Source organism: Ochlerotatus camptorhynchus, unplaced genomic scaffold (genome assembly GCF_037179485.1).
Source record: "Ochlerotatus camptorhynchus isolate MF236.1 unplaced genomic scaffold, CSIRO-AGI_Acam_v1.1 ptg000330l, whole genome shotgun sequence".
Lineage (NCBI taxonomy): Eukaryota > Metazoa > Arthropoda > Insecta > Diptera > Culicidae > Ochlerotatus > Ochlerotatus camptorhynchus.
Window position 1 is genome coordinate 14,297,011 of NW_027040818.1, and position 18,132 is coordinate 14,315,142.

An 18,132-nucleotide genomic window follows, 5' to 3' on the forward strand; every position below is an offset into this window, starting at 1 on the left:
TAAATGTAATCATATTGAAGCTGAAAGACTACCCAAGTAACCATAGGCACGTTATTTCACCTTTTTGGCTATATACAGCTGAACAACGGTTATAGCAGTGTTTGTAAGCTCTGATGAGGCCCGTATATAGTCAAAAAGGCGAAATAACATGCCTATGGTTACTTGGGTAAGGAATCGTGTGAAGTCTTTCAGCGATGTGTTTTGAAGGGAATAGAAAGAAATTAACGTTTAAATTTTTGTTGCCGAAAACAGTCAATTGGTGCCGAAGCCGACATTTACCCTAGTTGGAAAAACATTTCAGTACCAATATTTCAAAGGGGCGTAATTGCACTTGTAAACAATGACTTTAGTCGTGTCAACCGGTGGAAACTAACGATTTTAAATTGGCTCACTACTTGACTAGCCTATTGGTCCCAAGCAAACGATTAACGTACCCCATTCTAGTCGAAATTCTAGTACTACACAATGTTTGTTTTGGGGGGTGCATCGATTAGCTTGGGACCGAAGATAGTACCAGAGCTGAGCCAAAAAGTTAAGCACGTTTCTTCGGGACCCTCTAGTCTTAGAGTTACCTCTATGGTCGTGTCGAGGATTGTAAGACTTAAAACTAACTTAATTTTAATTCGACTAGAAAAAACTGGAAACTTGAAGACAATCCCTAGAGTTTTAAAAGATTCTGGCACCCTGGATACATTATTTATAAACATGTTGTATTTTTATACAAATTCATAAAATCAACGTTACGTAATTGATTTTATGAATTTGTATAAAAATACAACATGTTTATAAATAATGTATCCAGGGTGCCAGAATCTTTTAAAACGCCCCTTTGAAATGGCACTGAATTAGGTTTATCGGTAAAGAGTGATCAACTTCCTCCCGCTTTACTGCCGCTATTCGCATAACAGTCCTATGTAGATAGGAAATCCATAGGACATGGGACTGTTATACGAATAGCGGCAGTTTACGGTATCAAGCATATATTTTAAGGCTCCAATCAAATTCCCGGTTTTCCCGGTTCAATGGCCACCGTGATTTTTAATTCAGTAGGTAGTTTGCGCTAGTGCACAATGCCACTCAAAAATAATCACAATGAAGAATCACTTCCGCTTCAAGATACGATATCTGTTTAAACTTGCCCCTTGAATAAAGCGAGTGCTGATGTGACAAGTGTGCGTGAAAGCATACTTTGGACTGTCGGAGATTTGCCATCAACAATCAGGAGTGAACGTTACTATTTCGACAGTGAGAACTGAGCGTTCATAAGGGCCTAATTATTCACGAGTTATTAACAAAAGGAGAAAACCGACGAAGGGAATCGATCGCTGCGATTACGCCCTTATGAACGCTCACTGTCGATTTGAAAGAGCTTCGCAAAAAGCCAAACCTGCCCACCTGAGTTGGGTTTGGGGAAATTCTTCAAACGAGGTCGACATTGCTTAGGCAGGACTCGCCCCTTGGTTTTATCTTCCATCACTTGTTTGAATTTTATTCTCGACTTTGGTATCTCCTTGACCATCCATCTCTTTCTCTCGCTTTCTCGCGTATGCCTTCAAAAGTTCAGTTCAAACTTAAGAGTTGAGTTTTACACAAATAAGCATTATACTTCTGTGGTTTTGTGGTTTTGTTGTTGATGTTGTAGTTGTAGTTCTTAGTGCTACTCTCGTAATAATAATTTGTAATCATAATAACCGTCTCTGTAATAATAGTGTGTGGGTGTGTGTAATCGTAATAGCAGTGTATTTAGCTTTTTACTTAGTGTGCATTCTTCGTAATTGGGATCGGTTGGATTTTACTCACACTGATTTCTCTTCGGTTTTTTAGGTTATAGGTTTCTGATATATAATCTGCACTCATCTCCTGCCATTTCCATCACAATCCGAAATGCATTCCTGTTAACCTTTGCTCGGCATTTTTTGTTTTGTTTAAATACAATATTTATCGGATAAATTTCTCTGTTTCCTACGACTTTGCTCACTAAACAAGTAGTACGATGTCGCGATGTATCACTGGTTGCTAGTAATTGCTAGAAATTATCTTTAATAAACAAAGCAAGTCAACTAACTCACTGCTTTCCTATTGTTCGTTTGATTTGTTGGTTGGTTGTGACGCGATGAAAAAAAAAAACAGTTCCGATAATTACACATTCGTTTGCTTCGTTGATGTGACTGCAAAAAAGTAGTTTGTCCCAATATTCGTCGTGTAAAAAGGAACACATTTTGGTTGTTATATTTTTCCGTGCAGTTTTTTTTTTATTTTTTGGTTTTGGTTTTCGATTTCCCGTTCCTTTATTTTAGCCTAGTAGCAGTTTGTGTTACTTTTACCGAAAACAGATTACTAATTTTGTTAGGTCCTAGACACTGTTATACTTCTTTGCTTGCTCTTTTTGGTTATCCGACACAAAAAACCTAAGAGTGTGCGTCCCACTTCAATAATCTCAAAATATTTGTTCTATACAACAATGAATCGTTCGATTTGTAATAAGAAATTTAATTTGATTATTCAGATTTAGGAAATAACAGTCGTGATGAAAAAATTGATGATATAATTTTACTTGCTCTCATATTCATAGTTGACATGTCAAGTTTTTAGGTTTACTATTCATTTCAGTGTGCTAATGTTTATCATCGGACTGAAATGTCAGTTTATTGTTTTTTTACTTTACATTTTTTTTTAAATTTTTGCAACGAATATACTTCATATGATTCATATCAATAGATTTAGAGAAATTCTCTTACCTACGAAAACAAGGGAAGAAAAATATTTCTTCTAGGTTCATCACAATCTCTACTACTCAGATGCAATGCTCCGGTTTGTTTTGATTCATTTCATGTTTTTACTTTACTTTTTAAATTATATTTTAACTAGATAAACATTATTCTTGTTACGTCTCATGCACTTAACCGATTATCATCAATTGTTTATATTTAAATTACAGTTTTTTTTTTATAACTTTTTCCTAAATAATATTACGATTTTTAATTCGATTTAAGTTAGTTAATCGTCTAAAAACAAACAAACACATAAACAAAACCTTATACACGAAACGAAAAAAAAAAAATTATTTCGCGATAGAGAAAACAAGAACCACGAAAAAGAGGTCACAAACTAAAAAAATAATAAACCTAACCTTACCTCTATGCCGCCAGCAGGTTCCGGATGTTCTTGGGCGTGTTTTCCTCGTTCAGATGTTTGGTGGTGTACCGCAGGGCGTTGAGCAGGGGTTCGGCTTTGACGGCGGGCTGGGCTTGCAGTAACCGGACGCATCCTTTCACGTCGACGTGGGCCCCCCGAGCGAAGGCGCCCACCGGATGGACGTGGTCGTACAGTATCACCAGGCCGACCATCACCCGCAGCAGGAGGAGGTGCGTTTCTTCCCGTTCGATTTGGGCCAGTAGCTTGCTGTGGAATAGAGGAGAATGCAAAATGAGTAATTCAGTCTCTTGGGAATCCTACCAAAGATAACTGTTCGAATGCATCGGAAATTCAGAATATAGCTTGGTTTTTTCTAAGGCCGATTTCATAGTGAGAGCGAAGCGAAGCGAAGCGAAGAGGCGACCGAAGTGTTCGTTTCTTCGCTATGCTCGCCTCTTCGCTCTCACTATGGGCATCGGCTTAACGAATTGTACCCTTAATGACCTCTAAATTTTCTCGTTGTAACAGGAATAAAAATGTAACTTTTAAGCGTCGCGTCTAATCTGTCTCGTGAAATTTTGAACTAAATTTGGTATAAACATTGAAATGGGTTCTTTAGGGGTATTGAGGTAAATGCATATTCGTAATTTGCAATAAAATGGAGTTGAAATCCAAAATTTCATCAAATCTGGTGCACTAGAACTATTTTAAATAAGTGCGATTACATTAGCAAAAGTCATCATCGCCCTTTGGTGGAATTTTATATGAAACCGAGCTGTCAAAGCTGTTCGTTTAGTGTCAAAAAGCGAAGTTATTATTTTGCCTTAAATCTTGAGTTAAAATCGAGATGAAAGTCTATGGGCTCTTTCAGATGATGTACACTCTGAAAAATCGTCACGTCCGGTTTACGTGAAAACGTAGGTGATTTTCGTTCATCGTATTTTTCACGTAACCTGATTCCCACGTACTGCTTTCAGAGGGAGAGATGGGCGGAGAAAACAAAATACAATTCGGCAGCAGGGATTTGTACCTAAGATATCTTGCAGCCCTTGCTAGAAGCTAGCATTTCACATGTTTTATTTTTGATTTAATTTACGTGCAAAATAATAATTGAGTGCATCGCAAAATTTCGCACATTTCTTAGTGGCATTAATTAATCAACTAAGATCAGTTAAACAATAGAGTTAGAATATTGTTTTTGATTCCAAAAACTAGTTGAATTTGGAAACACACGAAACATAAAGGTGATTGAATTTCTGTTCGATTGCAATACTCTCAAATTTAATCCAGTAAGAATAAGAAATCCTCGAATGGCTCAGATTTTGACAGCTTGGCTAAAAAACATTCTCTCCGCCCATCTCTCCCTCTGAGTATTTCTAGTACTGCTTACGTGAAATTAGGGTGAAAACTACTGGAAAATAGGTAATTTTTATATTATATTCCGTTTTGTTTAAAATGCTTTTCACGTAATGTGTACGTGAATTTTGAATGAGAATGAAGAAACGTACATATAGTCAATATTATGCAATTTTATCGGGTTGATATAAATTCCACGTTTTTTAATTGAGGAGGTTAGAAGGAAAGGGGTGTAAGTGACTGATCGATTCTCTTCATCGACGTTCTCTTTTGATAGTCACAGCTTTAGAAACAGATTTTGCGAGGAGGTTCTCATCTAGTCAGTACACGAACCAAGGAATGTATTTGCAGCTGAATTATTAACGAAAGCGAAAATCGATGAAGAGAATCGATCAAAGTCACTTACACCCCTTTCCTTCTAACCTCCTCAATTGATACTTATATCTGCTGATAAAATTTAAAATTATTAACTGCTTGATTATTATGAGGTAGAAATGTTTATTAGTCTTATATTTCTGACAAAATATTAGCAACTGTTAGCACTCCAAGCTATCCTATCCCTCGACAATGTACCCCTCGAATATCGGGTAAGTCCCGAGTAATCGGCCCAACTCCTACTAGACCAAGAATTAAGTAAATTTGGTTACGAAACCAAATGTCAACGCACATTCAAACGTCTGTTGAACCGGTGCCGTGAATCTGGTCAGGTGAGGACGATTGCAGTTCGGAACACGGATACAAACAAATTGGACTCTTCCAGTGTTTCGTGGCTCGGGTACAGTAACTGAAAACACGGACTAGTTACACTGTTGAACAATGTTTTATTCGACGGAACACGGGATACAGAACACTTAATTTTGGTTAGTTTTCAAGTACGTTTATTTATAATTAGGATGTTTACAGCACGGATAACTTAAGACTGAATGGCCACAAGACTAATAGCTTATTTGGATGGAATGCTCCTGTTATAGTCTTCAGAGACTTTACACATTGAAACGGGAACTGATTCGGGTCCGAGCACCTCGAAAAGAATAGCTCGGTTTTTCTTGAGCACTTCGTAACTGCTCGATTCATGCTCCTGACAGTGGGACTTTCCTAAGTTGACGTAAACATACGTAAATATACCTCCTTTCAACAAACCCTGTTTCCCGGATGAGACAACGAAATCTTACCCCCCCCCCCCGCTCTTCCCCTGATCCTACACGGAGAAAAAATACTACCCAAAATTTGAGTTCTTTTTGCTTAATATTGACTTCAGCCTCTCACTTGAACTAGTTATTGTTTTGTATAGTTGAAGATGCTAATTTCAAATAACAGACTGTAGTGGTAATTTTTATACGATAGATGGAGTAGATGAAAACATAGAGTTGATAGTTCCGTTAGAGTACGGCAGTGTGAAGATTGTATATAGATATTAGAATAGCGAACTAGGACAACTTTTAAGGAAGGTACTATCGGAACTATCAACTCTATGTTTTCATCTACTCCATCTATCGTATAAAAATTACCACTACAGTCTGTTAGGGGCTGTTCATAAACTACGTAGTTGGGATTCTTGACCCCCCCCCCCCCCCCCGTCCCCCTGCGTGGACAATTGTCCATACAAAATTTTTAAAATTTGTATGGGCCTTGGATAATTGTCAACCCCCCCCCCCTAAACTGTCTACGTAGTTTATGAACAGCCCCTTATTTGAAATTAGCATCTTCAACTATGTAAATCGTTGACTTCACGTAGAAGTAATACTAAAAACATATAGTCAAAGTAGTTATTGTTGTCAAAAAAGGAACGAAAGATTCGACCCAACGATATAGTTCAGCCCAATAAGTTACTTATGAGTAAATTGCATATTCTCAAATTTACGTGAATTAAACTTAATTTTGGGTAGAATATACTTAAGAGTAGGTAATTTTTTTGCTGGTGTTAAATAGAAACTACTATATGCGATTTACTCAAATTTGGGTTATTGGGCTGAACCCCGGAATTGAGGCAAAAGTACTTAATTTTGGGTAGTTTTTCATCTCCGTGTATCCTTCGACAATGTACCTCTCTAACCTCGGGTAAGCCGCGAGTATTCGGCCCAACTCCTACTAATTTTGTTACAAACAAAGAACAATGAACAAAAGGCTCCGTAAAGCTAACGCGATTGAGCCTTTCAAATACACGAACTAGTTAAAAAAAAAACTGTTTCTTCTTATTCTTGGCAGCCACGTACTCCGTTACAGATACTGTTGATTGTTGAAATTGTTGTCATAGTTTTCCTTCTTCCGCAAGATACCTCGGCTCTTTGTTGGTTTGTTGTTCCAACATTCTTCCGTTACAGGTGGTCTAAAAGATGCATTTACTGGTTTTGAAAGCCTTGATTCATCAAAATCTGCTTTTTCTCTGGATTCATCAGTCCCTCCGATGCGGGTGGTATTCTGCTTATCACCTGTGCTGCTCCAATCTGTGGCGAGAGTGCAGCTTCAATTAGCACTCGATGCTAGGGAATGACCTTCGTTGGATCCGTAAACTGAAGTACGATTCATCGACTGCCTATCGATGTGAATGCTTCCAGGGTACTGCAAGCTTTGTTCTTGGCAGTTCCAGCCTAGTTGACGTCCTCGTTCAGGAACCAGTTCTAATTTGTGTCCCGGAGCATGAGCTGCGGGAGGACGTTATGACGCCTTGTGGCTGGAACCACCTCACCTTCTCTTGTCGATTATTCTATTTGGATGTTACTGATTTGATTTGATTGCTGCTACTATACTGACAAGCAGCGTTGAAAGGTCATTTACAGAAAAATCTGGACCTGTCAAAATATAAAATCTGGAAAAATCTGGAATGCTCCAAAAAATCTTGTTTGTAACATAATGCTATTTAAATCAAAGTGATCCGCCGATCTCCCGTAAAAATCGCTCAGTATGATCATCTGGAATTTATTCAAAGTACCAGAATGTTTATGAATTCCAAGTTTTAAAAAAATATGAAATTATATAAAGCAAACTTGTTAGTATTGCTTAAATCATGCCAAAGTTAAGAAAAGTATTGACACAGTGTACGCATAAAGTTTAAATATCCATTACGCAGCATTTCAAAATTGAGTTAAACTGCAGAAAATGTTTTTAGGATTCTGAAGCAGCAAAGAATCAAGCAACTTTGATGGGATGATTTTTTTAAGCCAAGCTAAGCGATTTAATCCTTACTATTTGATGTTGTACCAGAATATGTCTTAAAGATTTTTGTTTAGTTCCAAATAATTCTAATCTTGAAGTCATACAAATCACAACACCCGGTAGACCAGTAGGCAATTTTATTCTAAACTAAAATTCTCCTGACTGAAGTGAGAATAAAAGCCTAACATCGTGGTACTCACACACAGTTTACCTAAACTACGGGTAACTCCACATGTTACATGACCATTACAGATAATTATGCCAAAGAATAATTTTATTACATAACTAAATTTAAATTCTGAAAGCGTCATTTTTGAAGTCTCAGGATCCTGAAATGGTTCTAAATTCTGGAATTTATATTTCCTGGGTCTCAGATCATTAAATTTTTAGTTAGTCTGAATTTACTTGGAGCTCTTCACAGAATATCTTCGTCCTTTTTTCAGAGTTCAGTTTGAATCATCCTAGAATTTCATCATACGTCTTTTCTGGATTCCCCTAAAGTAATCTTGATAGTATCCAAACCATTTCAGCAACATTCTATGAGTACTTGGCATTATCTCTTGTAATCTCTTATAAATCGCTCTCTCATTCCACAGTTCCCTCAGACTGGTAATAATTTCCAAGAATCGGCATAATTTTGTCTCAATTTTTCTCTATGAAATTCCCTTGGAATATTCTTAATATGTATTGGTATGCTCTTCAGAATGACCGTCACATTCTTCTCAAACTTATCCTTTGAACTGCTTTGTAGGTAAGATAAGAATTGTTTTGAAATCCTCTTCAGTATTTCCTAAGTGCTCAAGTACTTTGCCAAAATGGCCCTGACAGTCTCCCAAAAGTTGCAAGATTTCTTAAAATTTGATAAAAATGAATCTCCATAGAAACATTGGACAGAATCCCATTGAAATTATTTTCCCGATTCGTATCAGCATTCTCCTTAAGTTTCATCTTAAGAATTTTCTATGATTTCTCTTCCGAATTTGTAAAGTTTGTAAAAGACAATTGACACTGTTTTCAACCAGAGGTTGCACAGACTGCATACTCACACTTCACTGTAAACTATTTTCAGAATTACCTTACAATTCTGCAATCTAGGGCAATTCAGAATTCTTAAGTATTTCAGACTGCTAAGGTAGCTCAATATTCACAGGTACTTTAATAAAAATGCTAATAATTATAAGATTCCTTTAAAATTCTCCTAAAACATCTACTTACTTATTCTCAAAAAAACATCACGAACATACTTCAAAGTCCTGGTGGTTGTCTAGATTCAAAGGCCTTGGTAATTTTTCATAGCTCAATTTATTGTTTTCAATCCTGAACAGTTTTCGATATGCCGGCGCCGGTGGTGTAGTGGTAAGCGTGATCGATTTGGTTGGTTAATTTCTCTGCTACTAACTCTCTCTCTCTCTCTTTCTGCTGGTTGATCTGTTTCTATTCACTGCTACTGCTGAAGTAGATTTGATTTTCTTTCCGTTACTGGATTGCCTGATCTGATGCCTTTAATGGTCTTCAACTGTGAAAGGCGCCACGGCCTCCACTAACGGGCACGATGTTTCCTTTGCGCTCCACTGTTACTCAGACTAGCGTTGAGGTGGTAGCTGAGCTCTCGGCCAAACCGAGGATTCACGGCTGTGAAGCTGTTTCCCTTGGTGGGTAGACGCTGATCCATTTCTGTGAGCGTCCAGAGAATGGTGTGCTTGCGGCAGTTGCAAGCGGACAGGATAACACGACTGGCGTGCACTGCAGTGTGCTGTCGGTAGTGGATTCATCGAACCTTTCCCCATGCCCCAGCGACTCCGATCGCTGGACTGATGGCTAGCTGGTAGTTCATAAGGCACCAACGGACTTTATACCGTTGGCTCAAATGCTGATCGACCCTGGATGGTCAACAGCGGATGATGAATATTGTCGAGTGCGGTTGCACTGCCATCAGATGTGTACCGTTGAAAGAAAAGAAAGCAAACACTCGGAGTGTAGTTTCTGAAGCCTTGGCTTCGGCAGGACATATACTGACAGAGTACATATTTTGATCATCTCACATCTGTAGGTTTAAAAGCGCTTCAATTGATGTCATCTTATCCCAAAGCTTGCTAACGAAGAATGCTCTGAATAAGATGAGAGGGTGCTTTCTCATTTGTTAATCGAAATCATGAAAGAACTTGCCTGGGAACGGAGGCCATCCCTGTGGCCTCCGTGGGTACCTCCTAGTACCGACGACTTCATCCGAAACAGGTCTTCTGAATGTATCCGATTGGGTCGTCGGTACTAGGAGCTGATTCGATGTTAACGATTCGATTACGATAAAACCCACTTTCAAGTTCCATAAAGTTCCGATGCGTAATAAATCACGAATCTCTAGGTCTACTTTCAGGAATAGACCTTAATTCCAGTAATTCTGGATATCCAGATGACCGTTTTCTGGCTACCCGATAGCAGAATCGATGTAGTGATGGCATATTTCCTCTATGGTCATTAGACTGATGCAAAATTTGACTTTTCACTCCACAGTGCTTAAATGGTTTCAAATCGGGTCCTGATTAGCCTCCCAAAGTTACAACTCATTTGGTTAGAAACAGACTTCGCACAAGCCATTTGAAGTTTACATGTAAATTAATATGGGAAATCTCAACTTTTTGTTCATTGTCCTCTAGTCTTTTTCCATATTGAGCTGCGAAACAGTTTGATAGCCATTCATATAGAAAATTTTCTCAGCTACAACTTTACCGAAGATCGTTTCTATGTAAAACGAGACAGAAGAAAGTTATTAATTATTTAAGAGATTGGTAAACTTATGACATGATCAAGCAGCTGCTCTGTAGGCAACACTGTATTTTGCAGCGTGACATAGTAGCCATGATTTGTGTGTCCTATTCAACGCCCAAGAAACACCAATGTTGCCTGCTGAGCAGTTGATTGAGCATGATCACAAGACATCAGCGCATTGAACCATTGATAACTTTCGATCCTTACATTAAATCAAAAAGTGGTCTTCAGCAAAGTTGTAGCTGGGAAAATTTCCTACAAGTACAGTTGAAAGCTTTTGAAGCAGACCAATATGGTGAATTATTAGATAGACATGAACAAAAATCTTGGTTTTACCAAAGTAATTCCCATACAAACTTCAAATGGTTTGTGCCATCTCAGTTTATCACCAAATGGGTTCAAATTTTGAGAGGTTAGTCAGGATCCGATTTGGAATCGTTTAAGTATTGTGGAGCGAAAATTTCAAATGCAATTGCATGTAATTTAGAAAAAAAATCGCGGTTCTCTAGGTCAACTTTTAAGAATTGACTTTTTTCCTGGTGATTCCGGATATCCAGAGGACCGTATTCCGACCCCCCAGTAGCAGAATCGATATGATGATGACAAATTTCTTCTATGCTCATAATTGTAAGCAAATCTAGAAAAAAAAAAAACAGGGATCTCTATGTCTACTTTTAAGAATTGACTATTTCCCGGTGACTCCGGATATCCACAGGACCGTTTTCTGGCTACTTGGTTGCAGAATCGATATGGTGAAGGTTTATTTCCTCTATGCTCATGATTGTATGAAATTTATAAAAGAAACGTGGATCTCTAGGTCTACTTTCCGGAATTGACCATTTTTCCGGTGAATCTGGATATCCAGAAGGACATTCAATAACCCGGAACCGCGGGACCCAATCAATATGGCACTGACATATATCTTCTCAATTAAGGATTCTTCACATTTTCTAAAAACTCACGGATCTCCAGAACTACTTTTAAGAATTGACTATTTTCAATGTGATTTCGGATATCCAGAGGACCGTATTCTGACCACCCGGTAGCAGAATCGATATGTTGATGTCATATTTCCTCTTTGCTAATGATTATATGTAAGTTAGAAAAAATTGCGGATCTCTAGATCTACTTTCAGGATTTGACTAATTTCCCGGTGATTCCGGATATCCAGAGGACCTGGCCACTTGGTTGCAAAATCGATATGGTAATGGTATATTTCCTCTATGCTCATGATTGTATGTATGCAATTTAGAAAAAAAAATCGCGGATCTCTAGGTCTACTTTCAGGAATCGACCATTTTCCCGGTGAATCCGAATTTCCACAGAGCCACCTTTCACGGGTTTTATCGTTCCGATTGGCCACCCACAACTCCAATCGGTTTCTTGTCTGTTCCGTTTGAAAGTAGATAGTCATACCTTTCAAGTAGTGGCTCAATCTTAAGATGTGGTAACCAAATTGCCGAGAACCAGTCATGTCAACATGAATCGACACGCATTTTGCTCGGGACTTTTCCGGGTTTTTCCGTTAGGGCTGGCCAACCACACGTTCATAACGATTGGTCAATGCATTGCTGAGAACCAGCCATGTCAACTATGAATCGACACGCATTTTGCAGCTTTGGTACTTTGAGGAAGTTTCGATGGCTTACACTCAAAAAATTTATCACATATCTAATGGATGAAATCCATGTGAATTTCACATAGCTTTCCTGTGATCGCATAGCAGCAAATCCCACCACAAAATCACATACAATTAATGTGAATGTGATTCCATTAATTTTGATTATGAATGAAAATCATGTGCGTTTCCAATGGAAGCTACATGAAAACTTTGTTCGGTGTGAGATTATGTCAGTTAATGACCACTAAATTTTCTCGTATGAACAGGAATAAAAATGTAACTTTTAATCGTCGCGTCTAATCTGCCTCGTGTAATTTTGAAAGAAATTTAGGTTTAAACATTGAATTGGGTTCTTTAGGAGTATTGAGGTAAATGCATATTCGTAATCTGCAATAAAAATGGAGTTGAAATCCAAGATTTCATCAATTCTGGTCCACTAGAACTATTTTAAATAAGTGCGATTCCATTAGCAAAAATCACCATCTTAGCGCTCCTTGGTGGAATTTTATATGGGACCGAGCTGTCAAAGCCGTTAGTTTAGTGTCAAAAAGCGAAGTTATTATTTTGCCTTGAGTTAAAAATCGAGATGACGCCTTCTCATAAAGAGAGAGAGAGAAGAGGATAAGTAATTTCCATTTAATTCCACTACCTTATTCGCTTATCCTGTCAGGATAAGCAAATAATATTGTGGAATTAAATGGAAATTACTTATCCTTCTCTCTCTCTCTCTTTATTCAGGTATTCCACTAAGACGCCCACATTTATCAGGATACGCCTACTCATGTTTTTTTTTTCCTTTGGTTTGTTTTCCGTCGATCTTGTTTTCCGTGCTGAGCACCAATGCTACCGACGCCAGGAAGGCAGCTCTCACACCTGACCCTACCTATTGACCCATCCACTCATGAACCGTGGACCAACGGCTTTACTTCCCTTCCGAAGGAAGGCGTGATCAGAGATGTTATGCCTCAGAACATCCCGGCGGCACCGACTGGGATTGAACCCAGGCCTGCTGGGGTGAGAGGTAATCACGCATACCACTACACCACCGGCACCGTTACCTACTCATGCTTGCGAATTTGTTAACAAAAGTGATGAAACCCATTTTCATCAATATTTCGTAATAGATAATTTATTTATTTGTCAGCATCAACAGACTCGATATGGTCCCAATGATGGTTTAACTTAAAATTAAAATTAAAATCATAAGTTAAAACTACAAAACATGATCATTGACTGTTTCCATTTCTGGAAAAGAATGAAGAGAAACGTCTCCGAAGTGTTAGGCGTGGCAGGTGAAAATCGAATACTGATGAAACTCGGTTAAATACTCGCTGCAGTCCGCCTATTGCACCGTTGATTGCATAGTTTGTCCTACGTAGTGGCATTCTCAGCATAACATTGTTACGAAGCATTCGGGGTTGGACGTTAATGTTTACTTGCTCCAAGATTGCCATGCAATCAATTCTGCCATGTAACGTGTCCGCGACAAGCAGGGCTTTTGAAGTATCTCTTCTGATGCGAAGAGGCTCCAAGTCGATCAGCTGGCAGCGACTTTCATAGCTGGGCAAATGAAACGGGTCTCTCCAAGGTAACATTCTCAACGCGTATCGCAGAGAGCGGCGTTGAACGAACTCGACTCTCTCAGTACCATTGTTGTAGTTCGGACTCCAAACCACAGAACAATATTCTAGAATGGAACGTACCAGGGAACAATACAGTGACTTGAGGGAATGGATGTCGGAGAAATTCTTAGCTGTTCTGAAGATAAAGCCCAATGTCCTTGGCGACTTGTCGACGACGTACGAGATGTGTTGCTTATATGTAAGTTGAGAGTCCAGGGTGACACCTAGATCTTTTACATGGCTCACACGTTCAATAATGGTGTCCCGGAGAGCATAGTAAAAAATAACTGGTTCTTACTTTCGGGTAAAAGTGATGACTGAACATTTCGCAGGATTTACTGTCATTCGGTTCAAATGGCACTAAATTCACGTCATTGAAGTAGAGCAAGAAAATCAACGGTCCCAGATGACTTCCTTGAGGTATTCCTGACCATCCTCACCATGGGCTACCACCAACTGACGATCGGTGTGATATGAGCAAAACCATCTCAAGATATTTCCGCTAATCCCAAGTCTATCCAATTTGGCGATCGCGATGGCGTGATTTATCTTATCGAAGGCAGCAGACAAGTCAGTGTCGATGACGTCTGTTTGTGACCTTTCAACCATACTTTGCGTGATGTACGATGTCAGACACAGTAGATTCGTGGTAGTAGATCGACCAGAGGTGAAGCCATGTTGATCTTCACTTAGATACTGCTTGCAATGGGAGAGCAGAGGCTCTATGATGATTAACTCGAATAACTTCGAAATTGCGCACAACGATGTAATTCCACGATAATTATCCACGTTCCGTTTACTACCCTTTTTATACACAGGGAACATATGCGCAAATTTCCAGTTCGATGGAAAAATGCCACACGATATGGACAACCGGAACAGATGTTGTAGCGGTGACAGTAAGTTAGCGATATGTTTCTTCAGAAAGACTGAAGGGACACCATCCGGTCCAGGGTTGATAGAAGGCTTTAGTTTTAGTGCGGCAGTCGTTATCACTTCAGCGTTGACAACAATTCCACCCAGAGCTTGACCGGAAAGTGGAACGCTGCTTGCTGCTAGAGTCACGTATTCGTTGGTTAAGCTCTCGTCAGAGAAGACACTTGCAAACTTGTTGGAGAACAGGCGGCAGACTTCCTGTGGAGTGGAAGCGACTTCGCCGTTAAATATCATGGATGATGGTAGACCGGACTCTCTGCGCTGCTCCTTCACGTACCTACTTCCAGAAAGACTTCGGGTGCGACTTGAATTTCTTTTGAATCCCTCGCAGATAATGCAAGTAGCATTGACGGCTGACTCGCTTGAACTGATAATTGAGCTTAACGTAGTGACGTTTCAGTGACATCGTTCGATATTTAGTGAATTTCCTCAACGCGGCTCTCTTGATCGATTTCAGCTTCTTCAATTCGTTCGTCTGCCAAGGGAGGTGCGATGCAATCTGGTGAACGGTCTTAGGTACGTGTCTGTCAATGACATAAGCCAAGACATGTGAAAAAGTTTGAGCAGCGCTTTCGACGTTATCAGAATCGAGTATATTTTCCCAATCAATGCTTGACAGCACATCGGCAATGCTACGATGATCGGCTTTCCGGAAATTGTAAGACACCGTAGTGGAGATGTCTTCGGGATCCCGAATGTGATTGTCTTCAACAGTAATAGCCAAAGGAAGATGATGAGGAACTTCCTTTACGAGATGATGGATGGAGTCGTATCCTGAGCGCTTACGAAACAGAGGTCTAAGCTACGATTGTTCTCGTTAACAACACGGGATTGATTTGAGATAACGTCGCTGCGCTATAGCTGTCGAGAAGGCTAACTGTTCTAGGATGGAAGGCAGAACCAGCGGGGTCCGGAAAGAGAAAGCCACTGTGGGAAGGTTTCCACGAAACACCAGCGAGATTAAAGTCGCCCAGAACAATAATCTCATCGATAGGTGACGCACAATCTAATATGGTGGAAACGGATCGACAATGAGTTTCGATGAGTTCAATGTCGCGATCCCGGTCGGGTGCAATGTATATCACACATAAGTACAGTGTGTGATCGCTCAGCTTGACAGCTACCCATGCCTGTTCAAACGAAGTTCCACATGTCGTGCTCTATGGCTCTAGCATTCAACTCGGACCGAACAGCAATCAGGACACCGCCACCAGTGGACCACCAGCGGGTTTCGATCGCAGCGAAATACCTCGTACACTCATCCGAACGCTTGGCTGGCGTTCGAGAGTCTAGCCGTGTCTCGGTTAAAACTATTACATCGTAGCAACGGTCCGATACAGCTAACAGGTACTCGTGAACGTCAGAATTCATTCCACCGATGTTTTGGTAGTACATGGTGATATCCTCTCTTCGACGTATATCCGTGCTACGCGGAGCGATGACCCTGGAAATCACGGGGGCGACAGGTAGCAAACGAACATTACTATTACCAAGAGGATGGTACCTCCTCTCCACAACCGACCGTAGGTCCGGAACGTCTGTGATGAACGGAGGCGGCAGAATGCAGGACTGCGTCAGAGGGATTAGGGGCTTCCACAGTGCTTTCTACGGTGCGTTCCGGGTGACTAGCTGCAACGTTTCCTTCATCAGCAGCATCCGGCACGCTGAAATTCGAACTGACATCAGGCACTGTTGAATCGTAATCGATTGGATACTTGCCGGACATAGTAGGTTGGAAGACCCCCGATACGCATCTAAACTCAGGGCCGGGACGGCTATGACGAGCGTTTATTTAAATTATTAAATTAACTCCTGTTCATAGTATTCATCAAATAATTTTTCAGTCATTTTAATGTTCAAACTGACTGCTACTGTTGGTGGACATCATTGAGGATCATTATATCATATTTGGAAAAACAGATTTCTGAGAATATGTATGCCATTAATTCTTCTGTACAGCAAATAATGTCATGCTTTTCAACAAAATGTTTAAGCTGTTTACATTCACGAAACATGTTCACGACCTTCATGATTAATTTGAGCCATGTTATGACAGTTCATGATAAGTGCATCTTTTGAGACTACAGGGCGGACTCGATTATCCGGAGTCTTGAAAAAAATTTCACTCCGGATAATCGAGCCCTCCGGATAATCGAGCCATTAAAAAAAAAATTTTTTTGGTCTCATGTGGTCTCATTTAATGTTTTTAGTGGTCCCATTGAACGCTATTGAAGGATTATGGAATCGGACCACTGGTTTCGTAGATATGGCCGGAACAAGTTCCGGCGTTTATGGGCCATGAGGCTAAATTTTACTTGAAAGGAACAAAACCCATTAAGAGACACATCAAATTAAATCAAAATTTGATATCAAGATCAATGGTGGCAAACATTAAGTACCTTGGACCATATTGGCCACTTCCGGGCAAGTTCCAGGTGCCTCCGGAAAAGTGGCCAGAACCAGACTTGAATAATAACCTATCATGCGACACATCAGATTATATCAAAATTCGATAACCAGATCAATGGTGGAAAAAATTAAGTACCTTGGACCATATTGGCCACTTCCGGACAAGTTCCAGGTGCCCCTGGAAGTGACCAGAATCGGACTTGGATAATAACCTATCATGAGGCACATTAAAATACATCAAAATTCGATAAGAAGATCAATGGAATTGAACCCCATGGACCATCCGCTTGAGAAGCGAACGTGTAGCCAACCACGCCATTGGACCCCTCAACTTGAGAAAAATCGTAATCTCGCTACTCTCACGAGTGTGTAGAGACAAAGTTGAGCTTGGCTAAAAATCACGGCGTGAAGGCACCATATTTGACGCGGTTCCTAACTTGACGCACTCGATCAATTTCGACCATTTTCCATTAATATTTTTGAAATGTTAACATTGCAAATATTAGTTCCGGTGCTCTAGGGATGATAGTGTAACAATTCAACTGATGGTTGCTGATAAAACGGCTGCAGGCGAAAATGAAGACGAGAATGCGGAATTCGATGTTATGTCTGATGCTGACATAGTCAATGCTGATCTTAACCCTCCGTTACTCGCGCCAACGCCGCCAACTTTTATAACACGAGAAAATTACTGTCAAAGCATTTTTGGCTGGTAAACAGTAGTTAAGAATTTTCTCACCACGTGGCATAGATGTACACTTCTTGCATATGCTATATCTCGAGATCCTAATCAGATAGAAAGATACTGTCTGCAACAAAGTTATTCAGGAGGTCAAAGTCTTTTGGCTGGTGAACAATAGTTTAGAATTTTCAAGGCTCTAGGCTTTGAACTCCTGAACAACTTTGTTCAAGACAGTAACTTTCTATCTGGTCAAGAACGTGAGATATTTTATATGCGAGAATTTCACATGTATACTAGCATCATGAAGTGAGAAAATTCTGTAAAATACTGTCCACCAGCCAAAAGACCTTGACCTCCTGAACAACTTTCTATCTGATCAGGATCTTGAGATATAGCATATGCGAGAAGTGTACATGTATACTAACGCCGCGTGGTGAAAAAATTATCAACTA

General features: G+C 39.8%; 1 protein-coding gene across 1 annotated transcript in view; it reads right to left on the minus strand.

Annotated features, from left to right (window-relative positions):
• Positions 1–1,461: 1,461 nt before the first annotated feature.
• Positions 1,462–18,132, minus strand: part of LOC135708447 (CYFIP-related Rac1 interactor B) — a 175,372-nt gene continuing 158,701 nt past the window's right edge. Inside the window, exon 4 of the mRNA XM_065230564.1 lies at positions 1,462–3,402. Coding sequence (XP_065086636.1) covers positions 3,138–3,402 — 265 coding nt within the window. The 3' untranslated portion in view covers positions 1,462–3,137. The remainder of the gene's footprint in view (positions 3,403–18,132) is intronic.